Raw genomic sequence first — 19655 nt, 5'->3', positions numbered from 1 at the left:
GACTGAGCTAGTGCATCATTGCAAATTTTGCTTAAAATAAGCCGAATCCCACAGGAATGAATCTCACAGGAATTAATGTTAAGTTACTTTTTGGAAGGAGAAAGAAATATCCATCTGTGCAAAAAATGTACTGCAGACATAGCAACAGCTTTGTGTGTATGGAACAGTTATTATTAGAACACAGCAACGACTATTTAAAAAAGCTAAGAAAATACACTAAATGCAAACACCAAAGTGGAAAGTCACAGGATGCCAAAGTGTAGATAAATCCTAGAAAAACAAATGAGACTGCGACAAAGAACCGATCCGAATAGCTCACAGCAGGTGTGCAAGGCTACTTCCTTAGCATCAGGAGGTGCAGACRGAGCACAAATGATGTTCAATGTGCGCATGTTAGCAGAGCGACTGGCTCCACTTCTGTTGTTCTCTACCAACAATATGGTGCAAAATCCAGATTTAAAACAGACAAAAGAAAACCACACCCAACACCTTCTGGTGAAGGTTTTGTCCTAGCAGGTAGGAAACCCTCTGCTGGAAGCAAGCCAGACGACATTCCTCCTTTGCCTTTGGTTCCTATGTTTCCTCCTTTGGCAGCACCTGGCCAAGGTCGAGCCCTTCCCAAAGACGGACACTCTGAACACATAACATGGTGTTCTTCTGACCCACTCAAGGTGTTCTTGCAGGTATCTTCTCTGAACCTACTGCTTACTAACCCACGTAACCTGGCTTCACAGGAGTCTTTGGGACATTGTTGGGTTTGGGGTTTTTTTTTCCTATTGACCTCCTTCTGTATTTCCTCAAACAATCCTTAAGTTTTCACTTTGCAGCCAACCCACCACTTGGGCACATCAGTCATCGCTGGATGGACAGCCTCCCTTCCCCATGGGCCCTCTCTGAAACTCTGTTCTGTTGCCATACTTGTACAAAAGCACATTTTTTAAAAAAAGACAACACAGCCCAAATTTGGACAGYGCTAAGCAGCTACAGCACTGTGGGAGATGAACACCACCACCGCCATCTCCCAGCTCTTCATGTTCTCCCTGTCTGCCCCTACTTGTCATTTCCAGGCCTTTCTCATCTGGATGGCAGGCATTCAGGCCAAGAACTGCCTTTTTTTTGTCGTTTATGAGTTCTCCAATATGCCAGAATCTCAAAGCTGTGACTGCAGCTCCCGGGCACAGCATAAAACTGAAGTGAGATTGCATAAAATGTAAGCAGTTATTTTAAATTCAATGTTACTTAGCATCAAGTCAGTGACTACTACCATCCAGAAAAACAACAGTGCTTTAACTTAAATACTTATTTGCTATTTTTTACATAGTAGACTCTGCAGCTCGTCATTTCTGAATCCAGCCTATGACTCCTCAGGCCTCCCTTATATAAGGGAATCTGTGGAAGTACCTGCAATACCCTGTGTTTCAATGTTGTGCCACAATGTTGTGTGTTGTTATTCCAACAAGGCCCACAGCATTAGCTCAGGGTAATACTCATTCAATCCCTCTTCCCGTTCAGAACATGAAAGAGAAACTCACCTTACTCCCCTGATAGAAGCRGCGCTGAAGTTCCACTCATGAATACCTTTCTGCAACACAGAGAAGAAAAACATTCCTTCTATAAAATGAAGAGCCAGAAGGCACAGGTTCTAGTYTAGAACTCAAGGGAAACACTTCAGTTGCAACAGTTTATTACCCTCTAACAGTTATTCTTCATTTTTTCAGCCACAACCAATGTGACAAGTTCTAGGTAGAAGTTTTGATTTGCTCATTTCTTCACTGTTTACACTGTTTTTTTGTCTGTTTTTGTTTTTTGGGGATTTTTTTTTTTTTTTTGAAGAAATTGCAAAAGCAGCAGAGCAGAAGGGCTGCCTCTATAGACTGTCCTGTGTGCTGAACTCAAGGTCATGTGCCACCCTCTGGAAACAAGGAGGAAAATAAAAAGATCTGTGGGAATAAAAGAGCCAGCTCTGCAGCTTTGGCGCCTCAGGACGTGGGAAGAACAGGCTGGGAGCAGTAGAAACCAGGAGCTTTGATGCTGCAAGGCAAGTCCCTGAAAAGCCATCAGAATCGCTTGGGGAAGGAGCGAACTGAAAGGCCGACCGCCCAGGAAAGAGAGAGGAGACTATCCCTAAGAAAAGGGCAGCCAGGCTCCACCAGCACCCGAGAGCTGCTGGCCTGGCAACCAAGGCCAAGATCTTAAGACAACGTCTTGCAGAAGCAACAAGGGCCAGGCCTCAGTTATTTTTAGATCTTTTAAGTTTAAATCTGTCCCAGAGCAGAACTGAGTTCTCAACACAGAGCCATAGTGCTCTAAGTTGAAGTTCTAATAAAGCTTCAGGAATCAGAAGCTTTTTGTACCTTCCGATGGACACACTCTTTCAGGGAAGTTTGAATTACACCAGCTCAAAACAAGCACAACCAAACAAACACAACCAACTGTATCCCAAGAGAGGAGACGAAGCTGGGCAGCTTATAATACATTTCATGAATAGTGAGATCCCGAGAGGTTATGACAGATACACTGCCGAAATAGTCGCRGTATGTGCAACAAATCAGAGAGAAAACTCTTTTCTCAGATACAACATTTTTCTGCAAGCCTCCCTGGATCGGTTTCTCCTCCATAACTCTTTCCTTGCTGTTCCAATCGTACTACAGGTTGTGACACTAATACAGATTTTCTAACACAATGTGCCATACTTAGATGCAGTTTGATTCCCTGAACTTCACAAGACTGTAACTGTAACACATGGTTACTGAGGTGTCCAGTTCTTCCCTGGTGTAAAACAGGGGGCTGGGAATTCCGATGGGGGAAGCAGACAGGGAAGGAAAGAAGCCAGAGGTGAAYAGAAGGACCAAATTAAGGGTTTGCGAAGCTGCCATTTGAGTTGCCTGGTTCTGTGGCATAATGGTGACCAGCTCAGTCCCTCTGCTAACAAGGAGAGCGGATCTGCAGGGTCTTCTACTTCTCCCTCCTCGTATGAACTCTGCCACCTTCCAAGTTTCCATCCTTGGAAACTTTCTTTAGTGCTTTTCTGCTGGTGCCTGTCCAATTCCCACTACTGGGAATAATCTAAAATTCAAATCTAAACCAAGCACCCTGACAGGCAGATCTGTCCAAGCAGCACAGCAAGCAGCACAAGCACTGTGCGTTTTACCTGCCATTTACATGCAGCTAATGTCTCCTGGATTCATACATCTTTCATTTACCACATCGTGTTCTCAGGCAACAAAATAACACAAAAGCTGTGTCCCCCATGATCTTGCCAAGTTTTGAACACATTGGAGTAAACATATCAGGCACGCTATCCAAATCCAGCATCTGTTCTTTGGTTAGGCAAAAAACCCACCAACCACTCAAAACAAAACTCAAAATGGATTCAGAAGCCAACCCGAAACAGAGACAGGCTGTTCTGTTTCAAACTTGCAAACAGCACTGCTGCATTCCTCTGAACCTGTGAGGGAAAAAACTGCTAAAGCCAGGCAACGGGGAGGCAGCATAACATGCATACTGAAAAATATAATGCTATCTGACTTGTATGCATATCTCTCCATGTTAAACTTCATGCTGTGGAAGGCATAAACATTCAGATACATTGCTAAAGAGTCACAGAAAAGGAAAGGGACACATTATTTTTCCTGGCATTGACTGACAACCCCCTAGCCATTAGTAATTTACTGCTTTCAGACTCCACTGTTTGAGTTCCATTTTGCATTTGAAGCAGAAATTCATTCTATGCACAAAAATAAACAACCAACGAACAGAAAAACATACTCTTTGGAACTCACATTTTTCATTCTCAGAGCACTGACTCAATTTTGGAAAATAATGAGAGRCAAATACATTAACTTATGGGCCAAAGTGAACTGGAATCTGAACCATGTAGGTCTGTCATGCTTAAAGCTCTGAGTGACCTACGGTGGGCAGATTAAAGGTAGATGGTTGAAGCAGCTTCCAGCCCCACCTGCCTATCTYGTCCTTGAGCAAGGACAGCCGCCCCGTGCTTGTTGTGGCAGTTTTTAGGCACATATTAACAAGAAACAAAGTGAGAGCATTTCTCACTTGGGCTGAAATATATCTAGTTCCTTCAGAAAAAAAAAAAACTTGTCAAAGACAGACATTGCTTTGGTTCTATTTAGCCCAAAAGCCAGTTCTCTTCCCGTCTCATTCCTCACTTCTGATGGATCCTAAGGACTGACAAAATTGCAGCAGCAGATTAAAACTGTGTAAGCTGAAGCTGTAGCTGCAGGGTCACCCACTGCATTCCTCTGACGGATATCACTGCTTGCAGGGCAAGAATGCCACGAGGGAGTATCGATCAGATCCCAAGATACGGCACAAACTCGCCACGTTAAGGGTTCTGGCTACAGCAAAATACTTGCACGTCCATCAAAAATGACCTTAAATAACATGACTCATTAATAAGCAGGGTAGCAAAAACAGGAAACACTAATCTGCAGAAAAATGAGAGAATAAGGAAATAAGAATAAGGAAAAAAATCTGGGAATACCAAAGTGGAGTACAGAATTGCAAAATGAGAAAGCACTGCAAAGCCAAGGTCAAACTGTGGATAGCAGAAGCCACCACACACACCAGGCAAGTACAAACCAATACATCCAGACCCTTCTCCGGAGCACATGATGACTGCAAGCCATCAAACGAGACGGTCATGAGGGCAGTCAGGGCTGGAAGTATCAAGCAAGAGATTCCCCAGAAGCTAAAAGATACACTAATGCACCACAAAAGACTTAGAGGTGGTCTAGAGCTTGGGTGCTCAAGAAAAGCTAACTCAACCGGAATAAAAGCAGAGGCCATGGGAGGTTCTCCCTCCTGTCCCTCATGGCAGGGACACAAAGTCTACCTAAACACTAAAGTTTAAACACTTAAAGTTTTTAAAGTAAACACTAAGAGACATTACAATTCATTTATAATAAACTTTACAGAGGAACTGTTTACCATGGGCCCACAGGGACCAGCATGAGCATGCCATGGCTATGGACAGATCCYTACTGAAAGACCATGTGCCAGCCAGTTTCCTCCCCAGCAGCAGGTCCTCAGGGGCTCCTCCTGCAGGGCAGCCACGCTCTGCATCCACCTTCCAACACACTTCCCGGGGACCCCTAACAACTAGGTGACCCCTTAGACGGAGCTTGGCCCTGTTAGGTGAAACATTGCACAGCGAGTGGGTCTGCTCGGAGGGGAAGGCCCTCCCAGGGCTTCAGGCCCCACAGCCCTGACAGTCCATCCCTAGGCCCGTCTTATGTGACAGGAAAGCAACTTAACAGAATGGAATAGACCATTTGGAAATATATTGTCATATTTTAAAAGCAAAATAAATAGATAAATAAGCAAACAAAAAAAACACTATTCAATATTCAATGGCTCTTTCAATATACTAATTCTTATTTGTGCATTAAAGAAGTTCTCTTTATCACAGTACTACTGAGGGTGCAAAAAGAAGAAAGTTCTATTTTTTCATGCTGTATCTTTTGTGCTTTTTCAGTATAATGTAAATTATGTATGAAATCCTAAGCAACATAAGCTACAGATTTGTTGTAYACTACACATTAGTTTAAAAAAATCTGTTTTTTTTTTTTTTTTAAAAAAAGCTTTTTTTTTTTAATGATGGAAAGGAAAGATCCATTAAGCAACAGGACAATCTTAAATAAAGATGAAAAATGTTATATTAAAAGTAAATACTTGGCAAAAYATGCACAAGACATCTTCATGCATTTCACTAAAGCACTCTCCTGTGCAGAATCCATCATTAGGTATGACAGTGCACGTTATACACTTTATGTGACATGCACATTTTCTGGTTTTCGTTATCTAAGTCATAACTGCAGACAACACGATGGCATATACCTTGTCATCAGGCAGCACGTGCCAGATAGATACAGTCTTCTCCTCAGCTTCACTGTTGATGGAGAGATATGAAGGTTGATAAATTTTGGTTGGTTCTAATATTAAAACCTTGTAAAAGAAAATAAATGTTAAGAGTTAGTGAAGACCCTTAAAATTTGTAAGTATTAAAATCAGTTAGAACTAATTCTACAGTCATACCAAGGGCCACCAGGGAAACACAAAAAMCAATAAAATGTCAGGTACTGGGCTAGGTAAGAGTGGCTCATGCTAACATAAGACACAAAATGCCAATTTTATTTATTTTTTAATTCAAGCCTACTGTGTATCACTCASTGTCACACATTTTACTTTTCCCAAATGTTTTTTTCCAACTACCAGCAGAAATCTTCGGGATCTTCCTGCTGCAAGTCATCCAGTTGCAAAATGTCATTTGGCAATGCCTGTCTCCCATGTGGAGTCAGGTAGTGTCCTTATTATCTCACTGTAGAAGCATATTTGGGTGGCTCAAAAAAAAAAGATCGGGTAATTCTAGAGCAACAATTAACTGCTTTTAGTTAATGAAGAGTTCTAGCTCTACAGTGAGCTGCAGAAGCTGCATTCAATGATTTTCTCAAAAGCAATAATCACCATTGCAAGAAGCTCAGGCTGACAACTAATAATTATAGAAAATTTCTTGAAATAAATTAAAAAAAATCTGGAATAGTCATGTAAAAGAGAAGGGAGGCAGAAATATTTTAACTAATATAGCCAATTCTTAGTACATGAAGCCAAATCTACCACTCTAATAATGTTCTGACAGATTAACTTACAGATCAACTCCCTTAAAAGGAAAATGTCAACTGAAGAAATGTGGTTTCTCATTAAAACTTTCTTTATACTTCAAGGATTTTCATTGTTTAAAATCTGATGTCTAAAMCCCCAAATCTATATTGGATGTGTAGAAAGCATTCTTGATTTAAGAACGCGAAACATTGATATTAATTCAGGAAAAAGTCACTCTATCTTCCACTCTATCATTTATAAAAAGATTTCTGAGGCTCAATGATTGCCTAAAAAAGTGTTCAGAAGTTGGGATGGAGTTAAAGTTGGTAAACAACCTGATTATCTCCTTCCTTTCTTCTTTCCTTCTCTCTTCCATAAAAGCCCAATCAAACACCATCTCTAAAATATCCAAGCTGCAGAATTTCTTGTTTAATAATTTAGTTTCTACCAGATTGACTCTGGAATTTAAAAAACTGCTTTAGAAAATGAATGATTGACAGTGGCAATGTGGCCTACAAGAAGCTGATTTCTGAATAAGCTGCTTGCGTTGCAGATGCCACCAGAAATTCCCTTTTTCACTTCAAAAAACACACGAACTCTGCAGCAGCAGCAGCTCCTGGACAGGGCCCAGAGCCAGAGCCCTCGGCCACGGCAGCTCCTGCAGAGCCACCCGCCATGGGCACACACTTCGCAGCTCACAGAAATGCAGGGCCAAATTTTGAAAATACTCCGTAAATGGCCCGTAACTCTGTAAATGGGTGATGACTAGAGGGTTTTCAAAAGTGCTTCTTGGCATCTCTAGGCGCTTAAGTACTTTTAAAGATCTGGTTTAGATCACGTGGTGGTTGATGTTAGAGGAAGAAATCCTCTAAGGGCTACCAAGAGGATCATGATACCGAAGTCATCATCAGCTAACAGAGCAACTGACMGCTCAGCTGGTGTTAATGCCCGGGGAAGTCCCTGCCCTCACGCTTTGGCAGCAACTCACGCCAAGGAGTCTGCAGAGAACTACTTATGCTAAAGGAAATTAGTTGTAAGTATCTGCAAGAAGAAAGAGAAGTTATTATGTTCCATTTTGCTGGCTTGTTAAATGGCGTGGTTTTCCTTCCCAATACAGAGCAAGTGACAGAMAAATATAATTTTATAATATAAGACATCACATATTCCCGTCTGCACTACCAGAACTGTTTCCTGTATAATATAATCAAATTCTGTGGTCATTGGGATTATCGTTTAGCCYACACTATCTCCACGACCAGTTTGTCACTTAATATTAATAAAACTYCAAACTGTTTGGCTTGGACTGTTCTGCCTGTCTGAGTCTATTTTAAGTATTTAACTGCACCATTTCATCATCAAAAAAATCTAAAGGGGACACAGTTTCCCTTTTCTAAAACCCAGAGGATTAAAAATATTTTGTTTTGCTTCCCTCCGAAACTTTCGGCCCCTTCTCTTCAGCAAAGCAGAGGAAGCTCCTGCGAGTCTCACACCGTTTGCACTTCACTGCCCCAGGCTCGCACTGTTCAACACTGCAGGCGTGGGCTTTGTTACTCCACCGACACGGAACCCAAAACGTAGAAACCGAAAGAACTGCACAAAGCCAACACGCACTTCAAGTATTTGGAGRGTGACAATGACTACTATTTAAACTGTTAAATTATGTATTTGTTAATAATTACCAGAAGAAAAAAAATAAAAAAGGAGTACACARGACACTATTTCCTCATATAGATAGTGTATATGGGCAACAAAAGTCATTTTCATTTCCAGACTGTTTTTAGAACATCGAGGCATTCAGTAAATACAAAAAAAARTTAACAAATTATCTGTGAGAGTAAYTGAGAAAGGATATGAATACACATAAGCCAATGTTCAAAGCTATTGTCTGATAGTAGGAATAAGATTTCTGACTGTTTGGGTTCCTTTTCAACATCTAACAAAGCACAGAATTATCAGCAGTAGGATAGGCAAAGCCTGCTGAGGTAGAGAAAGAAATAAAATTGCTTTTCTTCCAAACCCAAAAGTGTATCGCCTGGAACACAACAGAAATTTTTGCTTTAAAAACATATCCACTATTAGYAAATTCTGTCTTGACGTTTCTCTTATTGCTTTGATGTGAAACAGCCTGTGCAATCCCATTGTAACCAAATGCAGGCAATTGAAATCAATCTAATGCACAGGCCAAATTAATTTCTTCTGGGCAAGGAATTTATTGCCTGGCAAGTTACAAAAATACAGCTTTTTTATTAASCATGTTTTGTATCGATTCCCTTCATGCCACAATTGAAAATAAAAACAAGACAAGACAAAACACTTACTGGAAATCTAACTACAGACACATCTGTCTTTGTGGCTTCAACAAGGAAGTCCATCCAGAAGTCGACAAGTTCCTGTTTGGCCATATGTTGCTCTGGATTCAGTTTCTTAAAATGCTGATATATCAAAATGGTCTCTACAATAGACTTCAGGTACCTATGATCATCGAAGCAGACACACACAGTACATTTAACACAATTTGTGAATAATAATCTCTCTACATTTAATCACAACTTAAGCATTCACTACTGCGACACCAAGGTAGCCAGGAAGATTTTGGTTCTCTAGGACTGCTTTTAATAATAACAGTTTCCCAGTGSGCAGGGAGTAACTACATCACTAATCCAAAAGATACATGAGTTCAGGGACCCTCTTTCCTGCACATATTCCTATCGCTTTTATGGTGCCTGCTATCCTAAACCATGAAAGCTTCCTGAAATAGCTAAATGTTGTCCTTTCAGACTAAACTGGACCCTTGCCAAGCTTGTTTCAGTTGTGACCAACCTCAAGGGAAAACTCAGGTGAAAAGCCCACTGTTCAACCCAGTGCACTCACTGTTCTGGCTTCCACACGGCATCTCTTTTGAGAGATCTTTAATGCAGATTTTTAAACATGGTGCTTTGGGGAAAAAAAAATACCATAAAGACAACAAGGGCCACACTAAATAGCCTTTTGGCCTTACTGGAGAAAGGATAGCTGAAACTGTCTCCCAAATGAAGCTCATGCCATTCTCCAGTATTTTTTTCCTTCTGGGTCTGGTTTATGGGCCCCTCCAAAGCACTGATTTCTCTTGGCTTTTTTTTTTTTTTTTAAGGAGGGGAGAAAAAACAAAAAAGATGTCAGCATAATCTTCCATATTTTTTATGACTAYTAGTGTGACAAGTTGTTTAAGACTAAATAGGATTTGTCACAGTAATCATAGTTAAGATTCCCTTTAAAAAGTAGTTGGGACACTTGTGGCAAGATGCAAACTCAGAGGCCTTTTGGAAACCCTGCCACTGCTGTGCAGGCTCTGACTGTCCTGCTGAGGCCATGTGAATATCCTGGGAAAGGTCCTGCATCTGTTGGGAAACCCCTTTGCACCTTGAGGGCCCYGCTGAAGAATAAGTAATGGACTGGGAAGGAATTTCTCACAGGAGAAATATTCCTGAAAAGCAAGCGGGGGCACTGTGTTTTCAGAACTTAAACCACAAACTCCAATCCCAAAGGCCCTGGTACATAAAATCCYGGCAAGCAGGCATTTATAAATGCCAAGAAATTCTAATCAGAGATTCCTAAAGAGTATTATTCAATTTTTATTAAAACTTAACACATAGTAAAAATTGAAAGCATTGCAGATAAAAGCTCTTCACAATATGCTTATAAAATATTTGGTTAAAAAAAGTCAAGAGACTTGGTGTTTCCTATGTTATGTTAATAGGCTCTCTGGAGACAGACTTTTCTGCCTGTATAAAAGGACAAAAGCAACTAGGCTGTGATATATGCACTTGAGTGCTAAAGGGACAGCTCTCAGTAAAGACAGCCYGGATTCCCAGAGCTGGCAGCACCCCAGGCCTTGGGGAGCAGGTGACTTGCTGCCTGCAGCAAGCAGGGCAGGTGCTGGGAGCCGGAGGACACAGCCCTTGTGCAACAGATGCTGCGGGCACAGAGCTCTCCCCAGCCTCTCATTTTACACCACCTTTCCATTAAGCACACTTTGATCTGCAATGCTCTCAGACATAATCAGATGAGATTTGTACCAAACAGCTCGTTTGTCTGCACGCCCCGAAACATCCACGCAACTGTGACTAAATCCACGTGTCCCCACCACTTCTCCTCCTGCACAAGGTCACTGAACAGCAACACAAACCYGGGTCTGCACTGCTCTTGCCCTAAGGAGGGGCCAGCGCCAATGGCGAGTCCACCCTCCCCAGGCTCTGAACTGAAACGTGCTGTCACTTCTCTCCCTGCAGCAGGCTTCCTAGCCTGTGTGCAAGGGCAAGCARGTGAGATTCAGACTAGCAAAATTGTTTAACCACCGGTGAAATAATCCATCATATACATTCAGGACAATTTTCTTGTGATCCCTCTAAGTCTTATGATTTGGAAAATTCTGCTGTGAGAAAAAAAAACAAAGTCCTAATGGTCTAACTGTCTCCAGGGCTTCAGGAACATGGTTAGGCGTCGGTTTCCTTGCTTTGCACAGTGTTTCTCACATCAGACAGCAAAAAATGATCTGAACATGCGTTCTTAACCAGCTCTGAACACCTCCTGTGAGGTTKGCTGTTAGAAGCATTGCCAGCTTGCTCTTACGTCAAGTGATTTTGTATACAGGGAGAAAAACAAAGCACAAAATGACACATTGACCAGATTTTGCCCTGAAAGGAGAGTTTTAAAGTGAGAGAGCATTTCTTTTGAAATCACAAACATAACACTTCCTGGGAAAAAGAGACACATTTTCATTTTAAAAWAACAACAACAACAAATAAGTTATACACATAAAAGCCTAAATCAGTTACAAATAACGCTATGACATTTTGAATGCTTTAAAACACAGCAATGTACATGATGCTGCTCATCACCTTACCATGCTGGTGCCTTTAGCTTAAACAGCTTTTCTGAAGCCTGGATCACTCTCATGTGGTCGTTAGCCAACATACTGGCCCCCAAGAAAGATCCCACTTCCCAATAGCTCTGCAGCTTCTCCAAGCTCCCTTTTTTACCAAGCAGGCTGCTGATCTTTACCCCTGTAGTATAAGAATGATAGGTCACAGAAAGGTATTGAGGTAGTTTTAAAATAAATATTTTCCTAATTTCAGTCTATTCATTGACAGATTACTGTAGCCTCTCCATTTCAATGAATTAAGATGGAAATTATACTTACCAGACATTTTTATATGCCTTCCAAACATCATAAGCTGTAGTAGATGCTATGTCTCCCTCCCCCTCTTCCTACAGTCCTCTCAAGAAAGGAACTTTAAGACATCACTGTCAGGACAAGGCCACAGCCAGATTACCTATGTTCTTGCATGGACCTCATCTGTAAAGGTAAATTGGGGCCTTAGGCTACACAACACAGCTGCAAAAACTTAACAGATGCTGAACATGGCACCTATTATGTTTTTTTCTGCTTTTTTTTTTTTTTTTTTTTTTTTTTTGACTTACAAGCCCCAAGCCCCAAACTTACCTTTATAGACAAGGTCCCATGCAGAAAGGAGAGATGATCCATGGGGCTTCTTCCAGCAGTGATGTTCTTTTAATTGCCGCAAGTCCTACCCCAATGAAAGACATCTATTAATATTGGTAAGTCCCTCAGCAACTCAAGACCATGGAGGAGCTCAGGTTTTACCTTGACTTGCTATGTTTTCTGAGAACTACACGTTTCCTCGTGGCCTTCAGGATGGTTTCTAGCTCACAAGTGCTGCCTGGTGTTTATAGCTAACACAAGATAAGCTACAGTGTCACCCACAGACGCAAACACAACTCCCAGAAAAGCCTCTTMACCACCAGCAGTCTTTTATTCACTTTCCCCGCACTCCTCCGCTACGGCAGTTTCCCTCCCACATCACTTTGCTTTGTCCTTGGTATTAAGGCTGAGTATTCCCAAGAAAGATCAACAGTTGTGCTAAATTTATCTTTTCCTTTACTCTGCTTGCTAGCTGACTAAACTTCATTCTGGCAGCAGCAATAAATCTTATCAGAGTGGATGTCATTACATTAAAGATATTTCAGTCAAAGTTCATTTTGTTTTCTCATGATGCTTATATTTTGTAATCAGCCAGACAATAAACGGAGACAATTTTACTTTTTACTTAAATACAATTTGTCTATAGCCTGTTTCATGTATTTCACGTTTTGGGCTCTCCTGCCAGCAAGAAGTTGTCACATTTGCTAAACACGTAGAACAAAGTAACACTTAAATCTAATTAAGAACATGACTTGCTTCTTAAAAATAGCTTTTGCAAAGTACGGTCTTCATGAGAGACCATGGCARTTACATTATCTCCAATAATTTCCCAGTATACTGCAGTCGCTGTCTGTATGCATCTCAGGCAGCTCTGCAAGGCTTTCAATCAGGGTGCCAACGCACACCCTCATTGTCAACAGCAGGCTCCGGGATGTTTTGTTTTGTGATGCAGTTTGTGTTGTAGGCTGGACAGGCGGGAATTCAGGTTGTTTACTCCATTTGGGGTTCTGGAAACCGAAACCTATGCTTTATCCACATAACACAGTAAAAGGAAAAAATGTTCTCCCCTGGGACCCGGGGATATCAAGCAGCATCCTGCAAGGCTGGAGGGCCCTGCCAGCCGGTCTAACACACGCGGGCCCGCGATAGCAGCAGACACAGACACCTCTGCAGTTGCAGGGGCTCTGAACACGGCCACACCACAGGGCAGGCAAGGAGGGGGTATCAGCAGGGACGCAGCGGCGCCCTCCTCACCGGGCTGTCCCCTGGCTGGCAGCGGTGGGGATGGCAGCTCGGTGGGCTGGGCAGGCAGGGGGCCGCCCTCGGCGGCAGCGGCTGCTCGGGGGCCACAGGGCAGCAGCGGGTGCCGCGGCGCTGGGCCTGGTTCACAGCCACACAGGCCGCCCTTCAGCAACCCGCCCGCGCCCCACACGTGAGGGGCAGCTCCCATGGGGTGTGAGCGGCAGCGCGTGGCGCTGCTGAGCGAGCACAGCGTGTGGGGGCAGTGCCACCATCCCACACGGACAAGCGCCACGGGCTGCGCGAGGGCGCGTGGGGGGCCTTGGGGGACGCGGCTGGGCCGCGGCAGGAGGACGGCGGCAGAGGGGTTGGTGGTCACCCCGCCGTGCAGGAGCTTCAGCGCAGCAGCAGCGGCGGCACCTGAACACCACGCTCAGGAGCGCCGTTCAGTCCTGCCATGGGGCTGTCACAGGTTTTAACCAAGCATTCAGGGGACACTTGGTCCTGCTGCCTTAAAGAAGACGGGACCAGCTGCTCTTCACATCCCCCTGAGAGAGCTGAGGTGCTCAGTGCTGAAATTCACTCTGCTTTGCCGACCTTCCTGTAGAGAGCCCCGCTACAGACTTTACCCTGCCCCTGAGGGGCCTGAAGAGCTAAAAATGCCCTTGGGGTGCACAGACATTTACATGGGACCAAGAGAGAAGTGTTCCACAGAGGTGTGCTGGGTTCTTGTTTTGCTTTCCTGCGTCTTGGTCTTTTTCTCTYCCCTGAAACACAAAAACTTCTTTCCTTCTGTCAAAAGCAAAATATTCTTATAAAAAGCTGAATTCCAGTATACTCTATGGAAAATATTTTGTTTTTAGAGTAACTGAACAAAGGTATAAGAACCATTAATGACAGAATAGCAATTATGTTTATAATACCAAGAACATACCCACAGTTTGTGAAGAAAACAGGGCATTGTAACTAGGTATTACCTCTTTTTTTTTTTAAGGAAAAAAAAAAAAAGCTATGAAGGCTTTTTCATTAAACTGCTTTCCTTGATCAAATATTGAGAAAAAGAATTCATGTTAGCAGACTCTTTGTGTGCCAAAGTCACAGCCTGCAGAGATCATTATTGCCATGCAAAGAACTGCCTTTATGTTTTGGTCTCCAAGTTCTGTGGTTTGGTTAAGGAAAATACACAGAGGATTTTTATTGAAGCTTCATTTGATCACTTCATTATGAACTATTATTCTGTCATGTAAAGATATGAAAATTTAGAAGACAAAAGGGTAAAAATTCTCTTGGTTATGTGGACTTGCTTTTTTTAGAATTATTACATTGCTGCAAATGTAATCCAATCTGTATCTGCTAATTACAGCCTCATATACYCTTAGAAATGCTAGGATGGTTTTGCCATATCCTTGTGTCACCTTTCCCAATGCACCAAGAGCACCTCCGTGGAATGAGGACGGAGCTCCAACCTGCGTCTCGTCTCCCCCAGCAGCAGGACCTGCTCGAGTGCTGGGTGCTGTGAGCAGAGCTGTGGGCAGACACCGACCYGACAGCTCTGCCGGGCAACACTGACGCCCACAAGGGTCTCGGGAAGGCACCTCGAAACAGGAGCTGACACCAAAGAGGAACACTTGACCTTGGGGGCTAAAAATATAGCATTTTCCTCAACAATCACTGAGGTTTTGGTCAGTTTTATCTTTGTTTAAAAAATAAAATTTGCCCAGGAAAGAAAAAAAACTCTCAGAATTGCTCTCAGAACCTAACACAGCTCAAGGCAGCTGACAAACCTCCTTGTGTCCACATGGACCCAAGTCTTATCGCCAAGAAATGAATGATTACTGACACACGCAGGGCTCATATTATATCTGGATTTGAAAATTTGTTTAGAAACAGCTAAGTAAGTCATAGTCTCAAAATAGCTTAACATTTCCCATAAACATAGCAGAGACAGACCAGACACTGMAGATAACAGGAGGAATTGTTTGCATCACGGGTTTTCAGCAGAGGCCAAGCAAATATCTGTGTGAAAGTGCCTGTCCCATCGATTCTCTAAAATATCCTTCCACCATCCAGCAGCTGGGTATTTCTCCACTAAACCATTCATCAGCCACCGATGGAACTCTAAGCAACAAGGAACCTTACAAAATTTCTGTACATATAATAGGGTAAAGAGGCACTGGCCAAACTCTCAGGAGGATGACATCAAACATCTGATCCCTATAAATAATACTCAGATTTCATCAATTTGTCCCCATYTAAGTGGCTGCAGCCTGCACGGAATTGAGAAGTTTCCTTAAGTGGAAGGATTCAAAATTAAACTAGGCAATAAATAGAGCCCAGATTCTCTACGCTATCTGTAATTTCAAATTAGGCCAGCTGAYTTAAAATTTGCAGATGCAATGTAGAAAGCAAAATGTATGTATTTTTACCTCCTACACTGACACAAGAACTCAAATTCCAGCGTAGGAGATGACAGTGTTCTACCCAACCCCAAAAGTGAAATCACACCCACTCACACAAGGGCACGCACAGTAGCTGGGACAACTCTACACAGCCTATCAAATCCAAATGAACACCCTCACCACCACCAGAGAATTTTAATTCCACTTCCATTATCCTTATGGAAATAACCATCTTGCTTTGAGCTTCACACTCAAAAAACTGCACAGCATGAAAAAGAGAAATGCACATTATGCCCCTTCCCTGTGCTCCATTCTCCAAAGTGATCTTCACTGAAAGCAGATATTCCTCTCATCATGATACTCAATGCAGTTAGCTTTTGTAATACAGATCAAAATGATGAGATTCTAATTTTGAGGGGAAGAAAAGGAGAGTTCAGATGGTCAGATGACAATGTTAGCATCCTGTGAGGGAGCCTGGGAGTCTAACATTCTGTCTCATCCCAAATCAAAGTAACRTTTGAAAGCTGATTGCTGAAAGAACTATTACACAAGCATTTTGTTTCAGATAGGTCACACTGTTTAACTTGATTGTTCACACTTCACACTTCAAAAACATGTTATGTTGATTAAAACRTTTTGTCTTTTGCATGTTGAGAATAAAGCAGTAAAACTCGGAAAGTCAAATGAACCAATAACAAGATGTAAAAAAGCTACCTGTACCTAAAATATTTCAACTCTACCAAATCAACATTTGGAAGCATTATAAAATAATATAATCTTTAAAAGAAGACTTTAATGTAGGTAAAATACAACAACCCAACTGGCAATTTATGGTCACTAATGGTCACTAATATTATAAACCTGACTTTGCATTCTTCTCAAATCCAGGAAAATCTCAAAAGAAATGGACAATGTCACAGATTCAGGAAGCCTCAAAGAGAGCATTTGAAGAGAAATATGATCCTTTCCTTGCTCAGTAGACCCCAAAGAGGAATCAAGTTCCTTTGCCCCACTCTTAGGATGGGCTTTTTGTTCACATTTGCCTTTGTTCCACAGAACTGATTTTCAAGAATGCCATGTAGATAGGAAATTACCTCAGGTGACCCTTCGGGTGCTGCTTCTAGCTCATACAAAAGATGTCACTGCAAAGAAGGGCTGCYGGGTTTTACTAAGCTTACTCAGCTAATCTTACTCAGCTAAAACCCTGAGATTGGAACCAGTTTTTCACGCCACAGCTAAAATCGTCCTCGCCAAGTGGGATTGGCAGTGGCAGAGGGACCAATTTAAAGATTTATAAGTTCACTATCAAAGTATCCTTCTACATCCATGAGATGTTCTCCCATGACAGTGGGTGGTGCCTCACTTTACTAGAATGAGGTTTCACTGTGAATTAGCAAGCTATAATTACCAACTTTCCGCAGCTCAAAAGATGTATCAAAGTGATGTCCAGCTGCCAGGAGGAGAACTGCATAATTAATTCCTGACTGTAATGTTGGCTCTGATTCAAATGCCTTCTTGAACCTAGAAAAAACAAACATACAAGTTTACTTTCTAAATAGTGCAATCTAACAGGGGCATAATTATACTTTTAGGTACCTTAAGTGCTTATCTTCTGTTTACACAGCAAGAATTCATGGAAGCAAAAACATTTTACTGTTTTCCACACATGCTTTTTAGTTGTTCTTAGGAGTCTTATTTATATATCCCTCCTCCCATTTCCTTCCTCCTCACACAACAAACATAGGCCCTACTCATACGCCACAGCACAACTATAATACTTGACTGGATTTGCGATTTTCAAAGAGATTAAAGAAAAAATAACACTACCTCCTTGTTTCACAGTTATACTGATTTGTGGAGTATTTAATTCACTATGAAAGGTAACAGTTTTCACTGGCTTAAAACTTCGGATTATATTTTGGAACTACAATGATGACAGAGGATATCAAAATATGTTAATATAAAAGTGAGCAATATGAGATACCCAAATTATATTTTGCACGATTTCAGGTAGCACGAGTTTCATTCCTTACTGTCTCGCTGACACTGCCGCCTTAGGGACCTTTTTACACAAGGAAAGGGTCGGTTCTCTTTGGAAAGAACTTGCAAGAGAGCGATGGCAGCAGTATCCACCTCACTCGTCCAGCCTCAGAGCTGGCTCGTGGACGTCCATGGGTGTCACAGAGGTGGCTCTGATGGCCCCGGCCAGCCAGTGCAGCCAAGCTCCGCAGTGCTCCAGGGCTCCCAGCCGGCTGCTCCGCGGGGAGCACCACGCTCTGCAGCTTGGCCCTGCGGGCTCCAGGTGCTCTGCTGAACGGCAGGATACCCGGGATGACCTCCCTCCCTCCCTCAGCGCCAACCCTGCTTTCGCTCCTTGAGGCACCAAGAAAAACAAAATCCACAGCACAACATCCCTCCCACACACTCTACTTCCCCAGATTGGATACCTTGGGAATTTCTGTTCCTTGGCTCTATCTTTTCACTGCAAATTGCTTTCAAATCTCACCTTGCACCAAGAATTAGTAACAACTTGGGCCCCATAAAGCTCACTTGCTGCTCTTAAATCATTAACACCAGAGGGTTATGTGTTTCTTATTTGGTGTGATTTTATGCTGGGATTCTTAAATCTGCCTCATATAGTATGAATAACAAATGTCTGCCCGTATAGCTTGAATAGGAAAAATCTGCAGACTGAAAACTAACCCATGGTAATAATCCTAGCAAGCTGAAAACATTCACAATTTCCCCAGTAATTCACAAATCACACCTGCTCAACTGAACTGATTTTAATTGAGCCAGTGCAATTACTGTGTGTTGTCAAGCCTGGAATATCACTGGAGGAACCCGCACAGTGCCATGGAAAAGGAGCTCAGGTTCAGAATCAGCCCGTAAAGCAGAGGCCGGCTTAGCTGATGCAATTATAAATTCCACCCGAGAGCTGCAAGCTGACATTYGGGGAGATGCTGTAGTGCACACACTGAATTAGAGATAAAGCAGGGCAAAGATTTCAATAAAGACTTGGTAGTATTGGTGAGCCCAATTTACACTGCCAGAATGCATCAAAGAATGACAGTTAATAATTAACCTGTCATCTCTTGCCTCATATTTATGAGGAAGATGTCTTGTCCTCTTTTTTTTTTATTTTAGTTAGAAAAGCGCACACACTTCCTTCCTCTTCCTTCTTTTTTTGGAACAGACCAAAGCTTGGCATTACCAGCTGCTGCAAAGCTGCAGTTCTTCCTACCCTACGCCATTCTCCCTCGTGTTGCCTGCAGCCTCGTGCCTGCAGGACAGGGGTAGGTAACAGTCCCCAGTGCAATGTAAAGCAACGGGCGGCTCCCACACAGGCCCTTGCAGCCCCTCTAGCTCTGCCCCTCCACAAGGGCCTTCGTGAGGCTSTGACTCAGCCCACCGGCCGCATCAGGCCTGGCCTATGACTAGTGCTCGAGTTCAAATCAACATCCAGCACGAAGCAAAAGGAAACAAAGGCAGCTGACCCACCTGGCAGCCAAATCCCARCTTGGCTTGACACACACCACCTTGCACCGGGCAGCGAAGCCATGTCTCCAGGCGACTGGAGATGCCGGGTTATCCAGCCTGTCCCGGCCCGCTCGGCAGCCCCCAGCCAAGGTGCCTGTCCCCGTCCCTGGGGCGACACCTCTGCTCTGCCGGGCTGCCAGCACTGCCCCTCGCACCGGCACCTACCGGCCAGGACACTCGCCCCGCGGCCAGGGGCGAGGGCAGCTGCAGAGCCACGTGCCCGCAGCGACGTTACCCCTGCTCAAGCAGGGCTTTTTGTCCATTTAATTATGTTAGCGCAGCTCCAGGTTCATCCGTTTTTAGATCAAWATAAACCAGTAAAAAAACCAAAATGCACAGCTGTGAACACAAGTTTCATTCATTCAACTTTGCTC

General features: G+C 43.0%; 1 protein-coding gene across 3 annotated transcripts in view; it reads right to left on the bottom strand.

The window, feature by feature from the left end:
* MAP3K5 (mitogen-activated protein kinase kinase kinase 5) overlaps positions 1–19655 on the bottom strand; it is an 89105-nt gene that overhangs the window by 27872 nt on the left and 41578 nt on the right. For all 3 annotated transcript variants that reach the window (XM_026048171.1, XM_026048169.1, XM_026048170.1), the window contains 5 exons: positions 17150–17262; positions 11504–11663; positions 8940–9093; positions 5860–5967; positions 1533–1582 (listed from right to left, as the gene is read on the bottom strand). In XM_026048171.1, the coding sequence (XP_025903956.1) occupies positions 1533–1582; positions 5860–5967; positions 8940–9093; positions 11504–11663; positions 17150–17262 (585 nt within the window). The remainder of the gene's footprint in view (positions 1–1532; positions 1583–5859; positions 5968–8939; positions 9094–11503; positions 11664–17149; positions 17263–19655) is intronic.

This window comes from Nothoprocta perdicaria, unplaced genomic scaffold (assembly GCF_003342845.1).
Source record: "Nothoprocta perdicaria isolate Ctin4 unplaced genomic scaffold, notPer1 scaffold_52, whole genome shotgun sequence".
NCBI lineage: Eukaryota > Metazoa > Chordata > Aves > Tinamiformes > Tinamidae > Nothoprocta > Nothoprocta perdicaria.
Note: the sequence above shows the minus strand (reverse complement) of the source record. Positions and strands in the feature narration are given on the sequence as shown.